The 26194-nt window shown below is 42.4% G+C and overlaps 1 protein-coding gene across 1 annotated transcript; it reads right to left on the reverse strand.

Annotated features, from left to right (window-relative positions):
- Positions 1 to 5: 5 nt before the first annotated feature.
- On the reverse strand, positions 6 to 25689 carry Lim3 (Lim3 homeobox protein). Its single transcript, XM_066739953.1, has 8 exons — positions 25558 to 25689; positions 23545 to 24605; positions 4872 to 5046; positions 4019 to 4221; positions 3393 to 3585; positions 2602 to 2765; positions 1487 to 1702; positions 6 to 1391 (listed from the first exon to the last, which is right to left on the reverse strand). Exons 2-8 carry the CDS (start codon positions 23771 to 23773, stop codon positions 1216 to 1218), a joined length of 1356 nt encoding a protein of 451 aa, XP_066596050.1. The 5' UTR covers positions 23774 to 24605; positions 25558 to 25689; the 3' UTR covers positions 6 to 1215.
- Positions 25690 to 26194: the final 505 nt, after the last annotated feature.

Here is a 26194-nt window from a genome sequence, read left to right on the forward strand (position 1 = left end):
TAGATTATGATAAACTTTTATTATCACTCGATGATGACTAGATAATAATATAAAGATCCGTAATAACTTATTTCTCCACGAAAATGCGAATCTGCCCATAAAATCTGATGGATGGCACGAAACTTAATTTCCATCCCAACCATTTCCTACTTTTCATTTCACTTTTCGATCCCACGTAATCTCTTGAAATGCAAGACTGTACAATGATCCATGATCCCTAAATCGTCAAGTATATCATTTCTCCAGACACAAATAGATTTTCCCTTAGACTTGGCAAAGGAAAAACAAATAGTGAAAAACGTAGCTCTACCAAAAGTGGGAAACGACGCAATGTTACATTTTTCTCTTTGAATTTCGAACAATGCTTACCGTCTCGTGGATCGTACGTGCTCCCATCTCTTAATTATCCATTTCTCCCTCCTAGTTATTTACATTTACTGACATTTTGTTATAAATCTTTCTTCGCATAAGCACTGCAGACGATATCCGAGTTTCCGCTCTGATATTTATAAACGAAAGACGATTCCACGGAAAATGAGAAAAATGAACGACGAGATTGGTCCACGAATGGCAAACCAAAAGTATTTGGTCGATTCTCCTCCACTAATTTTTACAGCAACAATCTTTCCTTATTTCATAAATTTCGATCTCGTTTCGTTCATTTTTTTCTGGGCAGGAGGGAGAGACGGGTCTAAAACTAATCGCTAGTCTTAAGAGTTAAGAGCCTATGAGTACCGGGAAACGAGGAACTTGTACATAAATATATTTAGATTAATTAATATCGAATGCTTATCAATATAGATAGGGGAATGCTGGACATGGAATCAGGGAGAGGAAGGTATGGAATGTGCGCGTGAAGCGAGTCTCAGGGACGGCAGGTCGAATAAAGCGTAGAAACAAATCCAAATTGACCACCTAGATTAAATATTATAAATAAACTTTCACGTGTCAATCCACAATAAAGAAAGAAACATCCAAACTGGACCCCACCAATCAGACTTTTAAACAGAAATAAGGTCTTTCAAAATTCTTTTACCATCGTGGTTTCGTAACAAATTATCGACATACATTTTACACAGATATCTGTATAAGCCGAAACGTTTGAGAATTTACTGAATTTTGATAGAAAGTTGAGATTGGTGGACGCAAAACAGTTTGTTACGGTGATTAGATAAATTCTAGACGATATTCGACTGTGATTTAAGGGTTGACGGGTTATGTGGCGTAGTGTGGATGGTGATGTGCGTGAGGGGGTGGCTCTCCCAGCCAGGAGTCTGGCGATGGGGGTAGATCCGGGTATCCTGCGCCACCCCCGCCTCCTCCACCACCACCTCCGCTGGACTCGTTGCTTAAATCTGACGCTGGACCAGCCACCATTCCCCCTGGTCCACCTAAAAATAAAGGACAACGATTACACAATGAATTCCGATTGCACCCTTACCGGAGAAGGAAAGAAAGGAGAGGCGTGGGACAAATGGAAGCTTACCGAGGGTGGTATAGACGGACAAGCCAGCGTCCAGCGGATATGGGAACTGCGGTGGCAAGGACGGCGATCTGGACGTGGTTAGATAAGGTGGTGTGGTTGTACCCAAGTATCCTCTAGGGGGACCACCACCCCCACCGCTGCCCCCTCCACCAGGACTCGTCGTTTCTCCATCCAAACCCATATTGACGACTGTCCCATAACTATCGTTGCTCAGATCTGTGAAAAAAAGATAACAGAGTCATGAAAAGTGTACATTAAAAATTTCCAATAGTCTGGAAAATTGTACCAATTGGTGAAAAGTATACTATATTGTGTTACAAGAGGGGGATGAGGATAAAAGGTGGAAGAGGTTGGTTGACTGTAAATTCCGTTGGATGGTAGATAAATCGGTGATGGAAGCTGGGGTAAGGTTTGGTAGAGGCGCAATCTTCCCGAAATCTGGGCACGGTGAAACGTACAAGCTCAAGCCTGGTATAGCGTAGTTAGCCCTGGCTCTCTCTTGAATATTTGAAGGAATCGCCCGAGTCGAGCCGAGTCTCGAGTGCCGACGCCATTGTGCCTCCGGAAAACTTTCCTCGGGACGAGGCCTTCTCGATAATTAACTATCTCCTCCCCCCTCACATCTACCCTCCTCTAGGGGGAAACACGCGATTCCCGTCTCTTCCGATTCTCCTCCGCGCAAATTTATCACACTTCGTCATCCTTTATTAACCTTCCAGCACCGATGAGTGGCCCTTACTCCTTTTTAATACGAAAATAACCTGATATTATTACGTATTAAGTTTTCACGTGATTTCTATATTTACAGCGAATCACAGTCAATCCCAATAACTAACTAGTAGTTTAAAAATTCGAAAATCAAATTTCTTAGTGAAAATAATGTAAATATCATTATTTCTTATTTTCTTCAGATAAAAAATGTTCTTAGAATTTGTGCAGATCTAAAATTTTATCTGCAATCAATTTTCGAAGAAACGTAAATTTCTTGACAATCGAGGAAGGTAAGAGTGATCTGGATGAAAGATTAATACTGGAGACAGCTCTCTGGTAGCGGAAGTATGCGGTAATGATGCAGAAAACAATTCCTCTCTACTATAACTTTTGTTGGTCCTCACCGTGGTGGCCGAAGGTCGAGTCAAGGTCGACCTTGAGCTCGTCCTTATCCAAAAGCTTATCGTGTCTTGGAGAGTGTCCCCCGCTGGCCCCCTTCATGCTCCTGAAATATTGCGTCCACCTTGTCCTCCCAGCATCCTTCTTCAGCCTCTTTTCCTTAGCCCTCCTAAAAAAAATATTATAAATAAACATTGAGCATTAATTTACCACGGCAGCGTATATTTTGACAAAATAACCAAATAAACAAATATATTAAAACGCTGTAAGATTAGAAAAGTTAAATTTCAACGTCTGATCGTCAATCGACTCTGAAAAGCAGCTTGAAGCCTCATGGTTGGTCGAACAACTGACGTTTCTCGGGTTTCCCGATGAGTCGAAGCCATTTTCCTCCGGACCCACTTGAATTTCCCTCGAAAATCACGTGAAATCGTTGCTAGTGCTTTGCAAGGTGAAACAATGACTCTCGTTGGGAGAAAAAATGGACTATTTGTTGCCACGTGTGAGTCAGATAGGCAAAAACTCTTTTGATAAACAGATAGGCATGCTTCGCAGGTAATCCTACACGAAGCTTTTTTTTTTCTTAAGAGAAAAGCCACTCTTGGGCCACCACGATAATAGTCTAGAGTTCTTACGAACAAAACGCACTGTCGATGCAACAAAGTAGCTCTTATCGAACGTGATTAGATAACAATAACATTTTTTGTCAAGCCACGTGTGATTTTTTCACTTGCATTGCTTTGAGCGTCGATAACGGTTATTGTTTTGCACTTGTCATTCAACAGAATGTCCGTACCTATTTTGGAACCAGACTTGAACAACACGCATATCCAGCCCAGTATCTTGAGACAGTTGTTCACGAACATGTCTGGCAGGTTTCGGACTGGTATTGTAGGCTAGTTTCAGTGTTTCCAACTGCTTAGCAGTGATGGTTGTCCTCGGCCGTTTATTCGGGGGCTCTCCGTCTATGCTGCCACCATCGGCCAATTCTGAAAGTTGCGCATTGTGTTAAAAACGCTAGGGATATTACGAACACTTGAAAATATTCGTGTACTGTCAGAAGTGTTTCAGGACTTAACTTGACCCGTTAGAACGTTTTAAACATGATCCTGATGCTACACGTGATCTATGTGAAAAGCCTACTTCCAAAATTTGTCACGTGGACCATTTCTTATAGAAATAGTAATTTATTTATATTATTTCCCTATATTTAATTCCCCATTATTCCCGTGTATGCATGCAATTGCTAAACAAAAATAATCTATTGAATATTATTCGATTTAAAAGTTAATATATACTTCTTTAGAGAAATAATAGGTGAAAGAAATGTAAATTTCTAAGAGTCTACGATTTTAGACATAACCTCTTCATACGTAGGAGTATTAATAATTTCATTAGAGATTTTGATAGGACTGTCGATACCTTTTGCCTTGGCCGTTTCGTAGTCCGGTTTGCAGACGAGTTTACGGTCCTCCATGAGGTAGAATTCATCACCGGTGTCGAGCTGCCTCGAGCAGAGAGCGCAAGAGAAACAGGTGAGGTGGTAAACCAAGTCCGAGGCTCTTCTCACCACCTGAGAGGGCGCCAATCCCTGGCTGCAGCCCGCGCATTTAGTCCCGAAACGCCTGCCGCACCAACAACATACAACATTTTCAACATTACACTCACACACTTCCGTCTCAATTTCGCCAAACGTTCTTTTCTCTTCTACTTTTCACGCAAATCCTCTATTTTTTACTATCGAGCTCTGGTATGTGAAACGTTTGAAAATTCAGTAAGATTTTTCCGTAGGATCACTTTATCTTGACAAAGATTCAGTTCATTTTGCTACAAGAACTGGTCAGAAAATTTTGAGAGAAAATCCAATAAACCTAAACAAATTCCTCTGTTAAGCAACGCGAAGCAACAAAACACCGGTAGCTCTTCTTGGAACTTTCTTTATATTCCAAACAAATTATTTCCCCTCGGTTTAATACTTTTTTCAACCTGAATCGTTCACACGTAGAAAAGAGCAAGCAATGACCAGCCACGCAATATCGGTAACCTTCCTAAAATGTTAGAATCAATGTGCCCTCCCATAAAGTACCAAATGTCTATAAGACAACTTTTAGTCAAGTGTGCTATATGGGCTATTCATTCCAATAACGTTTTAGGAATGTTTCTGATGGGTTCTTGGAAATCTATACAAACCCAATCGTTGCTGCGACTAGAAGATATAAAAGATTTCTCAAGATTGTAAATACTATAGGGAAAACTAAAAAAATTTGGTGCTTACTTGAAGAAGTCGTCTTTACAGAAAACGTGGTTGTTCCTGGCGAAGCATTTGTCAGTCAGCCTGACCCCGCAGTCTCTGCAAGTGAGGCAGCGTGCGTGCCAACACCTTTCAAGGACACGGAGGACATACCTGTCCAAGATAGCCTCCTGGCAGCCACCGCACTTTGGTATCGAAGCTGCGAACAGAAGAAACACAGATGCACCAATCAGCAACTTTCTTCTGAATAGGTTAAATTCTTTTAAGATCCGATAGGGGGGGGGGGCATCCCCTAGAATTCTCACACAGCGAATAATAAACATCCCTGTCTGCACTCACAATAAAGAATATTAGGTATATGTGGTGGGAGTAGAATCTCTTCGGGTTCCTCGTGCAAATGCATCGTTCGATTTTCTCGTAAGTTTTGCCGTCGGCCACGAACTTCCTCCGGACTCGCCTGGCAAACACTCTCTAAGCCTTCGCAGCCCAACATCTCCAAGCTTATCATAGTCATCGTGATAAAGTCTCGTTTTACACCTTTTCGCTTCCTATCCTCTCGTCTCACTCCCTCCACATACACTTGCTACAACACTTTCCACACAGAAACACACACGTGTATTCGATTAGTTTCAAAAACAAATTCTTATCTATTCTGTTTTTGTCACCGTTGCCCCTTTTTTTAAGTTCTAATAAGACTCTCTAAAATATACAAATTTTAGAAGGGAGGTCGCAGCGATTATAGGGGTTGAATTGGTGGATAAAATTAAGTGTTTTAGGTTAGTTTATTCGAGCCTTAACGATATTTTGCACTGTATAGTGGTGCACGAGCATCGCACAGTCGCACACTGCCGGTGCACGCGTGCGACTGACAAAATTCACGCTAGTTCACGCAGAGCGCGCGCGCGCACGTGGCCAAAGTAGGCGTGGCCAGGACTAGCCCCGATTGGTCGACACCGCCTTCAACATGGCGGACGTCTACACCACCCGAAAAATCATCGTCCCCTTTTCCACCTTGTTCTCCCAGCATTTTGCCAAAATTCAGTCTTCGCCCACCTTTGTCCACTGACATAACCTTAAAAATTTCAAAAATTTTAACGTTTTTTCGGTTTCCCCCTCTCTAACCAGCACAAAGCCACGCCCTAACCTCAAAATTTTGTTCTTTTTTCAAAAAACATCACGCATCTTTGTTTTTTCTTTTCTCGTGATTTTTGTACGCGCGAATCGACAAGTTTTGACAATTTATTCTTGCCCTTTGAGATTCAAGATGGCTTCTAGGTGGGCTTATCGGGGCTCCCTGGGAATCGGCGCGGAAAGTTAAAGGAGTTGGAGGGAAAAAGAGAAGAGTTGGATAAAAAAAGGCAGAGAGTTCGTCGGAATTAAGGGACTCGAGCTTCGCTATTTTACAAATTTACTGCTGTATTTTCATTCGGGCTCCGATGCTTCCTACTTCCAGCTCGATGAATTATAACCAGGTCAGAGGAAGCCGCTTCCGGTAACTTTTATTCACAAACAAATCTTATAAAAATTCGCTTAGAAATGGTACGAGCAAGGAGAGAAAATTCTATTAACTATAAGTAAAATAATTATTAAATAATTTTTTTGAAATTCATTCTCCTATAATCTTCATCCAAAAATAAATATTTTCTTTTAATTCGCACACACAAGTGAATAAAAACGAATTTAACAAAAATTCATTTATTTATATTTTCAATAAAATCTTTACCAAGTGCCAGATAAATTATTGGTCAATTAATTTTTATAAACATTTCCCTCCAGAATTATTTAATTATTTCCCTCTCCCTGTGTGTGTGTGTGTGTAGTATATATAGATATAATTATATAGTGCACAAATGAATGTTTCAAATACAGTGAAAGCAGGAGGAAAGATTGATTGATTTTGCGAGATGAAAAAGGATGTTTGGTGGGTGTAAAAATGCCTCTTTTGCCGTTGGCAGATGCAGCGAATCTTTGTGCACGGCGTATCGATATTTCAAGGCAATACAGGCGGAATAGCTTCTATTTTCCTCTGGGATGTGAATTCCAGTGAAATATGGAGGACATACGTCTTCCTGCTCGTAGACGCATACGTTTACACTTCCCCCACCCCACCAGCCCGCCGTTTCGCCCACCCCTTCGTTTCTTGCATAATTCCACGCACCACTTTCAGTCTTTTCCGTCTTTTCCATGAAAAATTTTCACTCGAAAAATTTCACTTCCGATTCAATGGCCAACGGTTCTTCGAAAGGAAAATATAGAAAAAAAAAAACTGGATTTCTCCTGCACAGTGGGAAAATGAATGTTGAATGTGACCAGCGTTTATGGACTGACGATAATAAAGTTTGGGGCACGGGAGCCCCAATCAGGGCGCTTTAAACCAGGATTAAAGTAATGGAAGTGCTTGTCGTGAGCTTACGACAACGACACTTGGGGGACTGATATACTTTGGTAGATGCAGATTAAGCCTCGATTTCACTTTCGACCAGTTACGATGAATAAATGAAACACTCGATAAACTCGAATAGTTTTCCTGGTTCACGCGTGATAGAAAGAAATTAATTTCTTCGGGGAATATATATTGTAATTGTCATATAAAAATGTGGAAATAAATTGTTAAAGTAAAATAATAAAAATATAAATGGCCACTAGAGAGGACTATCATTTTTCTTGTTCAATTGCAGTGTTTTCCTGGAGAAATCGTGGGGCAAAGTTTTGCGATTGCGCGAATGATATCCGTGGGCGTCCTTGGCGGGGTTCGATCACACGACAACCTCGAGCCACCCCCTGCCACCCCATGCTAGTAAAACCCTCGCCATCCCGAGCAACCCCCTTTCGCGACACGCCTTCGAAAGCGTAAAAAGCGTCACCCCTGGGGAAAACCACCCCCTTCAACCCCCTGGGACCTGCACCCTTGACCTGACAAATTATGACATTTATTTTCCTACTCTGCTAAATTCTCTCCTCTCTCTCTCTTTCTCATATATGCACACACACACACACACACACACAATTAAACGTAAAAAGTTGAAGTATTTAAGAATTTCAAGAAAAAGCACAGAAATTCTTTACCTCCACTGTACATTTTCAGGAAAAAAGTCTGTGGTTATATTATGTATCGCAGTGTCTGATTTTAATATTCGACGTGATAAATCGTGTCACCCTTGGATATTTAATGGCTATATGAATTTATATGTACAAGGCACTTGGCCCATTTACGCATATGGTTAGATCCAAATGGGGACCATGCTCGAATTTGGTACGCGAGAAAATTTTTGCTCGTGCAAAATGGCATTGAATATTAACAACCATGTATATATTATGGGGTGGGAAAGTTTGCTCGCTTTTATCGTTTGAGAAATCAAGCATATATATATTGTTAAAGGAAATTTCGAATTTTTTAATGAAACGAAAAAAATCTAAAATAGCAATGTCATGCACAGGTGGGAGGTTATACAGATTAAATTTTTCTCTTTTGGTGCACGAGGGATGATAAAAAAAATATATTGCAAGGGATCAGGTGGCACTTTTCCATGAATGTTGACGTTTCCAGTGAATGAATCCGGGTGTGGGGGGCGAAGGTACGCAGATGTGCCATTGTCGACGTGCAGAACGAGAAAACGCGATGTTGCGGCGGAGGCAAATGAGACAGGGATGAAAAGGGCACCCGTGCGTGGGTGGAACGCGTCACGCCAGGATGCGTCTCGCTCCCCTTTTCGAATCTCCTCCCAAGTGTCGAGGTACAGTCTCCTAGTTTGACTCCGCTTTACCCCCTCCACTTTCCTACCGCGCCCCTTTTCACCAATTTTTCATTCTAACATTTCTTTTCAAAATTTTTCCAATAATTTTCAAAAAACTACAAACTATTACTCACCAATTTTATTACTAAAAAAGTTTATCTATAGCTACGATTATTCTTAACGACTGCACACATTGAACTTGATTAAAAATACACCACAAGGACACGTTTTCCCGCGTATCGAATGCTCAACTTTGACCTCGTGGACCGATATTTTTAAATTATTATTCAACACGAATCTCGCAACGAATTATTTATAATAATTAAAATTCTCCAAGCGAATTTCCTGGAAAGTGGCTCAAGAGGGTGGGATCGTTGTCCAGGACTGTACTTTGAAAAGGAGGGACAAAGGCACGGCGACAGGTCCTCCCATTGTCCTTTCCGCTCTGATCTCGCGAGCGGAGCGATTAAATGGGCTTAAGCGACAGACATTCACAGTCCATGTGGCCTTTTACCTCCCTCTTCCTTTCTTCCATTTAGACAAAACGACTGATAATCCAAAGCAACGCATTGTCCGACCAGCCCCGTTTGACTTTGCACGCCACCCCCTCCCCCCCCCCCCCTTTCATTCCTCATCTCTCCTGCAATTTCAAAGCTCGTCGCAACCAAATCAAAATATCCCCTTGCGATCCTCGTGCCTGTACCCTGCGCGTTCTTTTGTTTTTACATAAAAAAAAAAAAAAAAAAAAAAAAATCCACTTAAACAGAAAAAAATCGATAAATCCCTCGGTCACGATGAGTAAACGAAAATCCTGCGAGCGTGACCGCAGATGTCTTGGCAAATCAGAGCTTCCGGTTTGGAGCGGAAATGAAAGGGTTGACACGGATCGCTTAAAACAGCTGGGGAGGAGGGAAAAATGAAACGGGGGAGGTTTTTGGTCTTCGAAGGGATTTCCAGTCCGGCAATAAAGTTAATGGGGTGGTCTTATCGGGGATTCCTGGATGTATATATAGTAATCCGTCAGGTTTGCAAGAAGCTCGCCTCGGGCTGTACAGGGCTTGGCTAATGGGGTGGCTAATGTCCCCATATGCGTGAGCGAGCCACGCGAAATGGGCGGTGCGCATGCATAATGTATCGCAAAAATTTCACTTTCATCTTCTCGTCTCTCCAAACACAGTAGTATTATGGCAATGACGATGCTATACTATATAGCACATATACAACATAATCCTGCCTTGTCTAATTTTGCGATTCGAAGAAAACGATTGAAACCTCGCGTCGAAACTAAAAACATTGAGATCTCACCACGGGAAATCAATATTTGATATTTCATTCGGCAAAGAAATTTTTTGCCGAGTCTCGCGCGAATATACGGGGAACGACTTTGGGAGGGTAAAAGTGTATGATTTATGGTGGAGATGGAAGCCTCGTCGGCATAAAATGGTCCGGTGCATAAGGTTCATAAAATAAATCCGATTGCCTAACCAAGGATGGTGGCGTCGATCGATCGAATATCTTCCGAGCGATAAAACGCGAGTCGGAGACATTTGGCCAAACGCGCGTTGTGCAAATAAGTATAAAATGCTGACAATGTGTCCAAGTGTCTGGCTAATATGCCTGACCCACCCCTGACCGAATCCCCTTTTGGCCCTAATAATTTCGTATCCCGGTCGTTTATTGCTTTTTATCGAGGCTCGTCCCATCAATTTTTAGCCTGCGAATTCGCGTTTAAAGGGGGCGAGCGTCTCGATGAAGTAGATTTCGCAATGGAAGGCTTCGAAAGAATTTTCTCTCCTGCAAAAGTTGCTCGTATTCGCGAGGATATTCGCAGGAGCTGCGGGAGTTTGGATGAGAACCGAGCGGAGGACTGTAATAGATTAAAGCCATTCTGGCCCAGCGTAGTACGAAGGGACGTTTATTCCCACTCCCACCCCCTCCCCCCTCCTCTTTACTTCGCGCTATAACAGTCGATCGTATATACTCCGCAACCTGGATTTTCCACGCGTTTTCTTCAACATTTTCCACCATGTTTCCTATATACGCGCAAAATGTCATTCGTGCGAATATGCAGCATATTTTTCATTTATTCTCTCTCTTATTCTTTAATGTAGGGGGGAGGGGGTTAAAAACGATGGGTTTGTACCCACCTGAAAATATTGCCATCTGTAAATGTGTCCTTGTGTTTGTGTGTGTGTTAAAAGGGTGTGAAAGATGGACTGGTGGGGATAGGGGTTTACCAGTGGTCGGGGGTGGAATGTAAGAAGGGTGCGAAAAGTCCACGCAATTTCCTTAATGTACTCGCTAAACGTTCTAACCTGCAGTATACTATATATGCACACATGTATATATATATACTATGCCACCTTTCACAAGTAGATACCACTGCACCGTAGGAGCTTATAACGCTAGACAAAAATAGGTTACACTGGACAGATCCAGCGAGTAATAGAAATTTTTTGCAGGTTTATAGAACCTTGGACAAATTTTATTTTCATCGTTACTCCACTGTATATAATATTGTTTTGCTGGACCTGTAAAGAGGAAGAAATTGATTTGATCGAGAGTGTATAGTATAAGGAGGGGGAGAAGAGGGTGGATGAAGGATTTCCTGCAGGAAAGAAAAATCAGTGAGGAGAAAAACAGCTACGTCACTAAGGCAGATGGTGCTTGACCTGGTAGGTTTTCTTCCTCAGCTGTTTGGCCAAGTAATAATAATAATAATAATTTTGAGGTGTATCAAAACAACGAGCCACCGGCAAGATTGAAACAAACTGTGGCCATAACGCGGAGAGAGTGGCTCGTTCCGGGCTTCAGAATGGGCAGCTGTTTGAAAATGAAGGGCATCTCCCAGCCACGTGCCAAGGAACACATGGGAAGCTCCAGGAAGACACCGGGATATCGTTATTACAGGTGGCCAGGATTCTATCCAGTATCCCCTTTCCTACGGGACAACGACTTGCAAGGATTCTCATTTTTTGTCTCTTCGGTCTGAAAACTAAAAGAGTCCAGAAGAATCCAAGCTTTATCATCGTTTTCGCGTGGGTTTGTTTCCATCGAGAGTCTCGATGGAAATAAATTAATGGAGAAAGTTCGCAGAATTCTCACGCCCATCGATTCTCACAGTATTCAGCGGAGAAAGATGGAAGTCCAGTGGGAATTCTGGGAACTGTCCTTGCTGGCATATTGAAATCATCCCCAGGGACTCGGGAGCTCTCTGGAGCACCATTGGCGAACACTTGACTTCTGCCCAATAGCGTCCCACGTCACGATCCTCCGCTCGTTTATCGAGAAAAAACTTTGAGCGCGAGTCCCTTACGAGGATCCGTGATTAATATTCTCGGGACGAGAGAGAAGAATTAACGAGAATAATCCTCGTGGATGGAGGGAATAGTTTTGCGAGGATATAGCGTTAAAAATCATCCGGCTGGATGAAGGAAAAATGAAAGGGGATGATCGAAGGATCCATGGATCCCGGAAGCTGAATTTCCGCAGAATTTTCAAACTCGCGAGCGAGGCGTCTCGACGTCCCGCGGGAAATCAGCGAAACACGGGACTCCTGGCTTGCATATACTATATATATATATATATATATACGTATATATATACATCTATAGGGCGCACGCGCACCTATCAAGGGGTGAAAATGTTCGGTTTTACGATCGCTGACAGACAGCCAGGAATAAAACAAGGAGTTTCGTTCCCTCCTTACGATTCTATTGTGCTGACCAAGAAACATTTCTCGCAAAGAATCGAGGAGCACGAAATTCCTACGTGTGTTATATCAGAGAATTTTATTGTTCTAATAATTACAAAAATAGATTATCGGTGAGAGATTCTTCTCAGGAGTGGTGCACAGTTGTTGACTCGAAAGATAACGCCAGGATTACAAATCTGTTTGGAAGAATCCTGAAATTGGGCGGGAAGTCACGAACAGCACAGTGAACGCACACAGAAAATCGACTAAGAGGATAGTCGTTATCTGTACGTGAAATCTGTGGGATAGCCAGGATTGGAGGAGGACTCGTCGGTCCTTTCGACCAATCAGGATCCGCTGCTTCACCTGTTCCCAGGACGAGCCTTATCGATCTTAGACTGTCAATGGGCACAATTATTTGGTCACGTGCCCATTCAGCTAAAAATCCCCGGCACAGGTCCCCTCGTCGTGTCCTTCCATTCTCGTCCTTTTCTCCTTTCAGAACTCTCGCCAAATTCCCCACACGTGTCCCGCGAAAGTATCGAAAAATCTATTGTTATATATGTATGTATATACATATGTAATAACGATAAGACCTTCGTCCTTTCTTTAAGGACACGATGGGGGAAAGTATAATAAATTTGCAAACGGCGTTGATTAACACGAGCCTTATCAGCTGGATTAATCACGCGTCTAATCAGTACACGGTTGCACGTGATTGAAACTTTGCTTTATCAATGCACGTGAACCGCTGATATTAATAAACGGAACGATGCACGCAAACGTGGAAAATTCGTTCGTTATCGTTCCGATTTGAAATCACAATTCCGAATAATAATGCTATTAGCAGAATTATTCCTGCTCTTATTTCTCATGATTTGCAAAGAGAGAACGATAAAAATCGCCAATCCCACGTGACGTCGTCGGGCGTTTCGTGGGAAGCCGGCACGACGCATCCCGCGGGACTCCGGGAATGATCTGGATTTCGTCCAGAAGAAATCCCAAGGGAGCCAGTCGTGCCGGGCTTAATTATCAGGGCTCACGGTTAGCTCTGTAATTGGGATTAAGGAACGGGAAAAATGATTATTGCCGCAGTTCTCCCGGATTAAACTGCGCCTCGAGTTGAAAAGTATTTAACAACTCGCTATATATATATATATATATATATGTATATATACACACACACACACACACACACACAGAAAAATATGCATAGTATATACGCGGAAAGAATGAGTTTACTGGAGAAGAAAGTATTTTTGCATCACCAGGCTCGATGATAATGGGGATAGGGTTAAAAGTTTTAGGTGTGATAAAAATTGTTGGAGTTGAATAACGGGGAGATAAGTAAAAGGTAATTGATAAATTAGCATTCATTATAGTGCACGTTAAAGAGAGGGGGATGAAAGCGGAGCGATACTGCGTATTAATAAGTAGATTGGGGGGTGGTTGACTAAGTTTAACGATACGCTTCCGGCAATATTGGGTAACTGCGGGGCTGCTTTACTGCGCAATTTCTTGATTACGCCAGGTTTTACGACGCGAAACGAAGCGACCTCTCGTTAAGCCGTTCGTTTCGCACTCGCAAATTAACCGATTTTATCCGCGCGCTATGATTTCAGCCTTCTCGCTTTTTCCTCTTAAAAATGGACATATTTTGGAGGAAATTATCGAGAAGAGGTTCGTCGTTGGTGCAGAGAGTGATTTGTGGGAGATACGTGCGGGACTTTGAGTAATCAAGCGTGATGGCTTCGTGCATCGGGCACGCTCTATTTGCGCCATGCATGATATGTAGCGCGCTAATAGCGTCCCTTGAGGATACTGCACATCGACCACTCGTAATCCAAAGCGTACGTGTCCCGTATCTATCTCTCTCTCTCTCTCTCTCTCTCTCTCTCTCTCTGGATACACTCGACCGACGATCCTCCAGAAATCACCAAACTTTTCATTTTATCGATCGTCAGAGACAAAGAGAAAAGTTTCGTGCTATATATATATATATATATAATAGTCATAACGATGAAGGTCCGATAATAAGGAGAGTCACCGTAGCGTGGGTGCAGCGTGAATTCGAGGGGCCGAAAACAATGCCCCTCTACCTCTCACAGTTTGTTTGGTCTCCATCTATGATATCTTCGAGAACTAGGACAAAACTATAGTCCTATACGAAGGAGATTTAAACACGTCGAGGAAGATTTATTAACGCAGAGATGTTGTTTTTTCTCTGGTAAAAATGGACGTGGCAAAAATGATGAATGAATATTTATGGAACGAGGAATAGGTGTGGATATCGCTGGGTAAAATCAGGATTGGGATTAATTATGGGTTGGCCGGAAATCGTGATGAGCCAAAGGGGGGTGGGGGTGGTTAATTGGCGAGCCTTCTGGCGAGCCTCCCCCGCAGCTGAGCGCAACACTCCGGAACCAGCCATGGAACTGCGCGTATAGCAGTGTGGAGAAATATGGAATAGCCAGGATGAGGAACACCATGGAAGCCATAAGTGGAGCAAGAGTGATTCAGCCCCCTTTGCCCGGCAGATGCGCGATTTCTAAGATAACTCACCATTATATACTTACCACTATATGGTCTGCAGCAGTCTACACCGTAAAACATCGCACGATTCCCCTCGAGCCAACCTGACTTTGCTTAAACACGATCTCCTTTCGCCAGTCTCAACCGTAAAAACTTATAAGACCCTTGGTTCATCCTGAGAACTAAGCCTGTCTTAGACAACATTTTGCCATATAATTTTACCTCAGGTATATTATACTGGCAAAATACCGGCGAGTTCAGAGGGGGGTAATAAGACGGGAGAATTAGCGGTAGCAGAGTGTTTGCAAAGCACTGGAAGGGTATAAATAAATGGACGTGTGTGCGTATCATCCCCGGAGGATCGCGATATGAATTTCCAGAAGGGATCCGATCTCGGTGAAGGAGGGAATTAGGGGACGGGGGTGATGCTACGTCGAAAGTTTTGTTTGCCGCGGTTTACCTTTCATCCAGCCCACTGTTTACTTTTTCATCTTATTATTTCACTCTTCAGATATTTAAACACACTCGAGAGAAGCCCTCGCCCCTCGAACAAATCATCAAATTCGTTGAGCGACGGTATCATTTCGCATATGTACACTTTATCTTCATAAATCTTGCTTGATAACGCTGATCGAACGGTTGCTTTTTAATTTTCATTTTGGAAATTATTGATCCAGCTTGGTAACTGGATTTATCGTACGGTTATGGATGATTTTCTGGATTTTAAGGCCGGAAAAAAGTAGCGCAGAGTGGACAGGGAAGTTTCTAACCACGTAACGGGGTTGGCCACGCTGGTATGAGCCAGAGCAAACATTGACATGTTCAATCATTTCAATCCCCAACACCAGCTTAGCATTTGTAGAAAGAGAGACGGAGCGAGAGAGGGAGAGAGAAAAGTTGAGAAGAGAAACGTCGGCCATCTGGCCTGGAGTTGCGAGGGGTTGTCAGCTAGAAATCGAGGGTTGGAAATTGAAATGAAAGCAGGTCCTTGCGCAGGACTCGAGTCCTCGCCAATGAGGCCTATTAGGGGATGATATGTTTTTCCTTCCACAGATTTCACCGGCACGTCGTTGACTTTCATGACTCCATTCTTCTCAAAATCCTTTTCTCTCGCTCACTCTTCGACCTTGAGTCACGACAACTTTGTGTTTTTAGGATTTAAGGTAAATTTAACCTTATATGGATTGCCTTATTCGTAAGAGAGCACTGAAATAAGAAATAGTTATCTCAGTAATCGTATAATTCATTGCTTTGTATACATTAAATTTTACCTCTGTACAATAACGATAATAATATATACGTCTCTCTTACACTGTCTCTTTTATTGACCTAAAATTCTAGAAAGCAGTATATGTTTTCTTTCAAACGTGCAATTTGATATCTTCACTGGAAACAAAATAAATTGATATAGAAAAAAATTGCACTGTAAAGGATAGATAATCTTTGATGAAAGGATCATAATCCTGCGAATTGATTATTATCCATGGAATAACAGGAAGCCTCGTAAGTATCCTTTGGATTGAAATAACCCGAGGGCTTCGTTGATGCAACGGTAGAACTCACGTTGGTCTTATCTTCCCACGAAAAGATTTTAATTTAACACTAGAAAACCTAGTTATTGTGATAAAACTTAGTTTGTTCGCCAGAATTATGCAATTGGTCTGAATCGTGTGGCGAACGACCGGATAAGCTGGCGCACCTTTTTCGAAACAAGTGAAAATCTGTCGTATTCAAGTGTAACATAACCTAGTTCTCACGTAACGATTCACTAAAACGAGAGACAGAGACAGAGAGAGAGAGAGAGAGAGAGAGAGAGAGAGAGAGAACTGGTCAGAGATGAATCTGGAATATTGGAATTAATTCGTAGGATTAGAAGCAGGGTAAAATCGAATAAGCTTCGGTTCTTTCGAATGGAAATATGGGAGGGATGTGTATGAGAAACAGAGTGGAGTTTGATTGTAATGATCGAAGAGTGATTTGAATGAAGGTTTCGATGGAAGAATAGAATTTTCTAGTCGAGCTGCAGTAGCTATAGTTTTGGATCGACTGGGCGGAAGAGGAAACGCCCAGTGAGTGAATGGGCTTACGGAGAGCAAGCTAAATGCGACAAAACCGTGATATCCGGTGAACTACACTAGACACGTGACCGAGTCACGTGTTCCTGGCCTGCACACTCTCCATTAAGAATATTGTTACGATGAAAAGCCGCATTATTCACGCCTCTCTTCAAAAAAGACCTTCGACTGTTTACAAGCAGCTTGACCGATACACGCAAACAATGTCCTTCAAAAGCCACGGACGCTTCTCTACTCTATAATAGCTGCCATTTCAATGCCCACGTCGTTGCCCGTTACTAGGCTTCCCGAATTAAATTAAAAGCGTTCAACAAACTACTATTCTTATCCTCCGCATGGTGTCGCCCCCCTCCCCGCCTCTTTTCGCGTTCGCAAACTAAAAAGCATCGAGCGCGAATTGCAACACTAGCGTCATCTTCATACTAGGAGCTTCTTCTTTTCACTAACATCCTTTAGATTATTTCGATCAACCACGATCGATCTTATCGAGCCAAAAACATCGGTAAACCCAACTGGGAAATTTCACGATAGTAAGCGAACCGGTTTAATTTCAACGATGACGTTCTAGCTTTATGGGTGAAAAAGGTTTCGCCGTGACCGTAGACGCTGCGTATTTCATCACTCCTTTCGAACGTTTCGTGCTCGAAACGACCGTTCGATATTTCACTGTGCGATTTATCGGTCTGCATCAAACAGTGCAGTGACAAGTCGAAAATATTGTCGACAGTTCAGTTTCGATGGAATGCACTTATCCAATTTCCTAGAAAATAACGAGGATAGAATCGATCTAGCAAAAAACAGAGAATTTGGCAGAAGTGAGGTTATGGTCGTTTAGTACCCGCAGCAATTGAAAGATGCTGCGTATTCTCGAGTACCAGCATAAAACTCGACGAAAATTAGAACGAAGCTGTCCCGCTGCGAACCTGAGGGTGATAGACAAATTCATACAGCTTTCATTTATAGAAACCATGAAATAAATGAATAATCAATGAGAGCTCTGGAAAAAGCACAGAAAATATCGTGACAGAGGTTATAAAACTAAAATTGCTGTTGGGGTTGAAGTTGGATATTGTATGAATGAGAATATGAGAAGGGAACGATGCTTGTGTAAAATATATTAATGGGAAGATTAGCGAGATGTCAAGAAGTTCAGTGAACTTTTCAAGTATTTCGATCGTTGTCTTATAAAAGGTTGTTGGTGGCACATGCGTTTCGGTTGGTTAGGAGGGCAGAGGAGATATATTAGGAGGAATAGAGCACAATTATCTTAATGGAGTTGTGAACACCAGTAGGCATTATCGATTCCATGTATACTAACCCAGGAAACGTACGTCTATTCCCCACAAACATTCCTCTTCCACCTCCCTACCCCTCTCCCACTTGAAGCATAACTTAAATTAATACTCCATATTTCTCCAGATTCCACGAAAATTCTTAGATCTTCTTTTAGAAAGATTCACAAAACTCCTCTTCATTCTCGATGAAGCAAGAAAGATTACAGGGGAATTTTCAGTGAATTTTTTCAAGTTAATTTTGCAAGGTTAGAAAATTTTCTATAAGAGTAGATAAAAATGGGTGCAGTACGTTATTCAAGATTGTCCATTCGAGTGATTATAATAACGGAACACCTGTTTTTGGTGGAAAATTGCAAGTTTTCATTTGAAAAGCGTAGAGTGCTGGTTGCAGGAATTGAACAATCGACTCATCAGAGTGGACGCGTGCTCGGCACGTGTCAGGAGCGTGCCTGAACAACTGGTGCCCTGGCACAACATGTGCTAGCGACTCCTGCGACGGCGTACCCTATACCCCCTCCCTATACCAACTCAACACCCAGGCAAGTCCCCAAAAATTTTGCCTTTCCGTTGTTGCAGCTGCGAACAAATCAGTTTCCAATTTGAGCGGTTAACCATGCATCGAATTTCCTCTTTGCCCTGCGGCTACTACTTACAGAACAATAACAGTGTTAAACCACGAAAATAATTAAAACTTTTTGGTTTCTTTCGCGTATTGAAATGATTATTTATAAGCAAATAAGCGAATGTGCGTATAAATACCCAATGTTCACTTAAACTACTTCAGCTAAATCTATACCTTTATGCAATTTAAAAATAAAATGGCAATATATAACGAAAGACTGAATTTAACAGTAAAATAATGTATTGTCTTGAAGCGCTCTTAGATTTATCTGAAAGAATGTGAAATTCCAAAGTAAGGTTTTCCATTGAAAATACCTCATAAGGTGACCTTTATAATATCGAATCTCCTCCACCTAGAATATTTGTGAAATTATTACTTATAGACCCACTAAGAGAACGAACAAGTTTTCAGATTATGCTATATTTATTACTATTGTCCATTTATTCAGGATGGATACTTTGGAGAAAAATCAACCGGTATAAAAGTATAATATTGGTCGTATGTTCCAGGAAAAAAGGCTATTCGTCAGAGTCGAAGCGTAACCGATAAAGAAATGTAAACAAAGTGGCAGTGAAGCTTCGTTTGGTGGGAGAGAGGGAGTGCCTCTCTACCTTCTCCCCACCACTACTAATATACAGAGCAGTCTAGAGAAAAAGCCATAGGAGATTAGAGGTGGAGAGAGAAGGTTAAATCGAGCGTCCGCATAATAATTTTGTTTCTTCAGCGCGAGGCGTGTTTGCGATGTTTCGAGACTTGTGTTTCGAGTGTAAACTGTGTTTAGTTCCCATCGACAGCCACTTAATCTCCAATCGGCAAAAAGCAGCACGCGTGGCGCGTATCTCGAGAGCGGGTATTGTTCTCGGGCCGCGCGATTAGCAGCCCAGGGCCCAGCGCCCAGGCAAACAGGAGTCGACTCCTCGTAGGAACGAAGAGTCACGTGACTTGGATAAAAGTGAGCAGCGGCTGGGGAAGACCCTCCGGCCAGAATCAGAATCCTTTTTCGGGTTACGCCCACGTTTTCCCACGAGGTTTTCCAAATACGATATGAAAAATTTGTTACATCCAAAATAATTTGTTGGACCAATTCGCGAACGCAGAGTTGTGTTCGCTTCGCTACAACGTGCTAATTATCCTACTGCATGTGATATGATAATTGATATCTATTTTTTTTGCTACAGTCTGCAATGTGTTTTCTCGCTGAACTAGCGAGATAAGGTAACTATTAATGGTGCCGACGGCGATTCGAAGTGGACTGGAAGACCCGATAAGATTAAGCAAAGTTCGTTTATAGCCGAAGAGAATGAAAATCCATGATCGATTCGGACTGGAAGAACACATCGGACTGAGAAAGGGGAAAAAGTGGGAAAAACAACGGGGACGGAGAAACTTGAGACGAGTTTGGTTTGCAGTGAAACGTTTCGTGGGAACGGCTCGAGGTAAATAGAGTTGCTTTGGATTAGTCGTATTATTCCCACGTGCTGCGGTTGGACAAAAAATTCTTCGAGGTGATCGATGATTCTAAGTTATTTATCTTCTCGTGTTTTTCTTCTTTATTATTTGCTATTAATTTCAGGTGATTGAACGAATCGACTGGTCGTTCTACGAATCGTTGGATGTCCATTGTTTCTTGGGGAGAGAAACCTGGTTGCATGGGATAGCGATAATTCCGGAAACCCCAGGGAAGTCGATAAAGGAAGGCTCGATAACCGGTCTTTAACGAAGTTAGCCGAGCCATGCATCAACCGGAACCGAGAAAACGAAGGACATGAGGAATCCACGAAATCCCCACGAGGTTACGTCCATGAAAAACTGGGTAGAAAAAGAAGCTACAAGATCGGACAAACTTTTCACTCGACCAGCCATATATTTTCCTATTTTTTTATTTCTTTCTCCCGAATAAAAAAATCAGAAGCCTCGCCAATCTTCCCTCTCTACACGACCTAGCCATTACACTGCGCATTTTGTTTTCTGTGTCACAGAAGGAAATCCTCTGTTCGCCTTGGAGAATAAAATACATTTTTCTCAAAGGATTTCGAGAGTTTTATTGCAAAAAAATATTCACGTATGAAAGTACTCTCTGGTTTTTACGTGGGTGTACAGCCTCCCTCGGAATGGCCGCCATTTTCTTTCCACCCTTCGCTCCCCATGAGCTGGCGTTTCCTATGGTTACCACTCGCTTTGGGGAAGGTTGACGTCCTCATTGGAGCTTTATTTCTTCCTCCGCAAAGTCTCCCTCTGTCTAAAGATTCCCCTTTTCCTCATCCCCCAATTCTTACTCATCCTCATCCACCACAAAAGAATTCTCATCGATTTTAATCCACGAAAAGAAACCTCTGCTCTTTCTCGTATTAATAAAGCTTCCCAGATTCTCTCGACTCTCTACGGCTCAAAATTTTCTCCTACTATCGATAATAAAGAATACATACATATATATATATATATAGGCACAAGAAAAAGAATATTTTAGAATTATCCGACGGTGGGGTCGATGGCAGAGCTGTGAAATTTCTAATTGAACGAGAGAATGTCGGTGAGTGGAGCAAGGTCGAAGAATTCCTTAATTATGAAGAAGCTTGACAGGAGACGAGAATTTTCGTGGCTTGCTTCGAGCTAATCTCATTACGCAATCTCCCCAAAGCAATTCTCACGCCGATTTCCTTCCCACTATATACAATACTATATTCGACCATGTCAATTAGAGTTCTTCAAATACTCCCAATTTACCTCTCGAAAATTGCAGAGAATTTATTCTTTTTTTCCATTACCAAAATTCCAGAAAATTCCTGAACAAAAATTCTCCTCTCGATCCACATATTTCTCTCGTACTTGACACAGAATTTTTTCAAGAGCACCATAGTTTGCAAAGAGAGAGGAAAGGAAAAAAATGATATTTCTTAGGGACTGCAGTGGGTCGCGTTTCGTTAGAAGGGTGTGTCGGATATTTTAATAAGGTAAGTGCTGTAAGGCCGGTTACTCTGCCAATGGGGCGGTTTAATCATGTAATGTGTTGGAGGCAGGCCCGTCTTGCACAATCGATACGTTATTGCCTCCTGCCAGCTAAGCCCTCTCTCTCTCTCTCTCTCTCTCCCCCCCCCCCCTATTTTTATTTAAATCCTCCTAGAATAAAAAACGATTTAAAATTTTAACCGAAATAAATCTTGCCAGTAAAATTACTGACGATTCGTGAAAAAAATCTAGTAAAAGTTTATATTGTTGGAGGGGGGATGAATAAGGAAAATTTTTCTAAAGAAGAGAAGAGAAATTGAACGAGGTGGATTCGAGGAAAATCTGGAAGATCGCGTGAATTTTCCTAAGTTAAGACTTAACCCAGAGGAGCTCGGGTAAGATTTGGTGCATAATGCAGTAATCGGTTGCACGCTCGAGTACCCGTCGCGGAAAATCTCGATCGATAAACAAGTCCGTGGTTGCAACGTAACAGCCTTACTACGAAGAGTGGAAAAGTCTAGCGGTTTCAGTGTCAAGATTTTCGTAACGCTTTTTGAGATTCGCCGAATCGATGGGAGATGCCATCTTCGGCCAAAATACGATAAGAAAAACTTCTCTAAATACATCGATATCTAATCGCCATTACCAGTTTGATTTTAACTTATCGAGGGAGGCCGATGTGGCACGATTAGGCGAATCTTTGCTGGCCCGCCGGTGAGACCTTGAAACGCCATGAAAAAACTAATTTTAACCGCAACTTCTCGGGAAAGTCGCGCGAATAAAATCCTTAAGGCTATCTCCGAGCCGATCTGCTTTACCGACCGAGCTGAAAGTTGGAAAACACTCGAAAACTTTTCGCCAATTAATTTTAGGATCGTGGCTAGCGGACGGCGATAAAACTTGTGCTTTATACGCGAGAAGAGCTTCTCGAGAATGGTGTCGGTCGGTTTTACGTGTATTTAATCGTTGCGCAAGAAATCTTATTCTGACATAATTCTGCGGTGAGAGCAACGTCCACCGATCGAGATATTTCTTCGAGTATTTTAGGGGTCACGGAACTTATCGCTGTACGCTACATTGAATTCAATTTCGTTCTCAAAATATTGTCCGTATTATTGTTGAATTATATTACTCGAGATAATTTTATGCACTCGTTAGTAAAGTGTTGGAGAGAAAATCTACAAATAGAAAATTCGCTCGTGGTATCAATGTGGATTTAGCGAAGTAAGAATGTGTCGCACTGTATACAAATATATAAGAAAAAATTTTTGTACAATAATGTCAGAATTTGGCGATGGATAGTGTTGATAGTACACATATACATTTATATATATTTGAATTTTAGTATCACTGTGTTAGTACTCGTCACGCAGTAAATTTAATATTACAGCGAACGATCTGTTTCGAGGAAAGACGATAACTGGAGAAAATTTGGTTGCAAATATTACAGGTTTATAATGCGTCGTGAAATCGAACGATGCATTCTAGTATATATATATACTCGACCATAATAAATCACCGGTAGAGCAAAAACCAAGATGCTTCCGAGTGAATTTATTTCATGGCTCGCCTGTGGAATGGAAAAAAGCACATTTGTCGGCTTGTCGCCCAAGTTTTTGCTCGTGGCGAGAACATTCGTTTCGTCTTGAATATTACACGAAAAATCGATAAACATTATCCTTGACTAATATTTATCTGTAATTAAATATAATATTTGATATGGGAGAAATGGAATGACGTTGGGGATAAATATTATAAGAAGAGAAGAATTTTCTTGAGTAGACGAGTGGGTCCTTTACCTTCAAGATTTTTGTTTCTGGCGAGTAGAGCGAGTAGAACGTCCGGATTCGGCGGAGCATCGGCGAGTTCTGCAGAATCCACGGGATCTTGGCTGATGGATTGGGGCCCGAGCTGAGAGACCTGATGACCGGGTCGAGGTGTCAGCATAACGGGGGGAAGGTGGGGAGGCTGGGGAACTGGGCCCGATGATGGTGTAGCTGCACTGGCCTGGTGAACCGCCGCCGACATCGACAAATCGACGCCAGCTAGCAAAACTGAACTGCTCACCGCCGGGAGGGGGCCCCCCGGCAGTGGCGCGTACGGCAGGTACAGCTCCAGCCTAAGGCCCCCCGGATACTTCCGGTTATTCACAGCACTCTAACGATTCTCACCTAAACCCTCCCCTTTGTCCCCTTACGCTACGCCAATTTGTTCTGTCAGTTTCCTGCGCCACCAATATTCACTTCCGGTTTCACAAATTTCTAAGCGACGCTTCCCTCCCAAAATCTCTCGTTATACTCTCACTCCTCCCAGTGTCTCGTTCATAGATAAACTTTAAAGAAGGGTATTTTGGACTAGCTGAAAATTTTCGGGCAAAATTTTTCTTCTCGCACTGTCAACAATCACTTGAGCACTCGAGACAAGCTGCTTCCGGTAGTTTCCGGATTTCAAGCTTTCATTCTGATCGTGTGGATATCCCAAGGATTCACTTTCCACAGCGTCCGATCGTTTTCCGTAGCGTTTGCTGATTTTTTCCTGGGCCTCCGTGGTCACTTCCGGTTCACTCGGTGGGATCGGGTAAAGTTCTTCTCACTCCACCAACGACGCTTTACGCTCGGCATTGGATGCAAGGAGGGTACGATATATTCGGTTTCTCATCTCGAAATCTTCAGTTGTATGTTCGGGAGAGCTGCCACCGTGCTGGCTCGCGGCCGGCAGCAAACTCGACGTCGTCGATTTCGCGTTGGATTCGGTGCGTTTGCACGCGGTCTTATCTCGACCTTGGGCCCGTCACCGGACTCGGCACGCGTCCCGGGGTTCTCCGCCGCCTCCTCTTCCCACTCCTCAACATGCTCTATCCCTGAAAAATTAATTCCCCACTCTCAGTACACTCTACCTACCTACCTCGTTTTGTACGAACAACAAAACAAACATACAAATTCTATCCGATAAAAGATTTTCCGTACCTACGACCAATCAACGCTCCCTAAATTAATTTCTCCATCTAAAATTCATCGCTTATACATTTTCTTTTATCAATAAATATTTTATCCAATTTCGGCAGTAGCTCTATATTGAAAACCCACTTTATCGCGATTTGAAACGACGAGGCTTTCAAAATTATTAATCGTCCTCGTTCTAAAAACAAAAATACAGATTCTATTAGATAAGAAATATTCTGCACTTTGGCCAACGATCTATCAACGTTCTATTTATAATTTTCCATCTAAAATTGATTTCTTTTTCAGTTTTCTTCCCCCAACTAATTTCATACACGATCTTTGCAGCGACTCTAACGAAAATTCACGATTTTCCGCGATCCAGGACCAGGAGACACGAAAACCTGACGAAAAATTTTGGAACGATCGTGCTATCTCGAGTGGCCAGTCCTGACTGAGGACGCAAGAATGTTTGCAGAGGGACTCGGCGGCTCGAATGAGAAGTTTTTACACGCGAGTCAATGTAAATCGCGCGACGGTCACAATGTAAATCTAAGATGAAGAAAAAGTTGCGCGATCTAGCCGCGGCAACGATCGAAAGAACCGGCGAATTCCTCGATCTCGATCCTCGGTCAAACCCGTTCCTGGATCAAAATCATTTCATGTCAGTCTCTTCTCTCGAATCACCACAAATAATTGCCTCCTCGAATTTGTAGAAACCCTAACAAACCTCAATTTTCACGATCCGTGAAAAACCACCCCTCTGAAAATTCTATGCTATCTAAATTAATAATAATGAAATAAAAAAATAGCAAGATCCATATTTTTGGAGGGAAAAAATTGAGATGATGTATCGAGTAGAAAAAATCATACCGACTAATGGAAAGAATCGAAGAAAATTCGAGATCGAACACACTGGATTTATCACAGCTGGTTGAGTATCGAGGCTAGGCGACGGTAGTCGAGAAAGGGGTTGACAAATTTTCACGTTCGGTTTTATCAAACGGATGGCGCGCGGTACTCTGGACTGTCGGCGAGCGTCGAGACGCCAGCGTCGTGTCGTGGGAGGCTCCTGAAGGGTCGCGCCTGCCAAACGGGGGCGGTTCGACCCCTCCGACACCGCCCGCTTCTCCTCCAAGTACGCGCATGCGCCTTTAAAACGCACTGTTTCACCCTCAAAACAACCTTTCGAAATACCTCGGCGATAACCAAAAATTATCAATCGTCCAAACGCCCTTAATCTCATCCAAAAATCACGTCGATACTTAATTTCGCTGGACGAAAAAAGTATTCGACGATGCATCGTCTTTTTTTTATTTAAAAAAATAAAAAGAAGAAGCATATATATATATATTTTTGGCAAAGGTACTTTGCGAGAGGTATACTATATATAAGGTCGTGCGAACTGGCGCTAATCAGGAGCGATGGTCATCAATGGCGGCCACGTCCAGGTTGGGTTAATCCTCCGAGATTCATCGACCTCGAATTTCACCCCCTGCGAGACGCGGCT

This window comes from Prorops nasuta, unplaced genomic scaffold, assembly GCF_024137725.1.
Source record: "Prorops nasuta isolate Cenicafe-Biocafe unplaced genomic scaffold, Cenicafe_Pnas_1.2 PNAS00022, whole genome shotgun sequence".
NCBI classification, from domain to species: domain Eukaryota; kingdom Metazoa; phylum Arthropoda; class Insecta; order Hymenoptera; family Bethylidae; genus Prorops; species Prorops nasuta.

What these genes read in the sequence shown, in the direction of transcription:
- Lim3 (XM_066739953.1), bottom strand. Translation starts at nt 23,773, where the DNA reads ATGTCGGCGGCGGTTCACCAGGCCAGTGCAGCTACACCATCATCGGGC. An exon ending in CAAGTCTGGTTCCAAAATAG is followed by an intron (nt 2,766 to 3,392) that starts GTACGGACATTC and finishes TATTTTTTTTAG; the next exon opens with GAGGGCTAAGGAAAAGAGGC. An exon ending in CTCGACCTTCGGCCACCACG is followed by an intron (nt 1,703 to 2,601) that starts GTGAGGACCAAC and finishes TTTTTTTCACAG; the next exon opens with ATCTGAGCAACGATAGTTAT.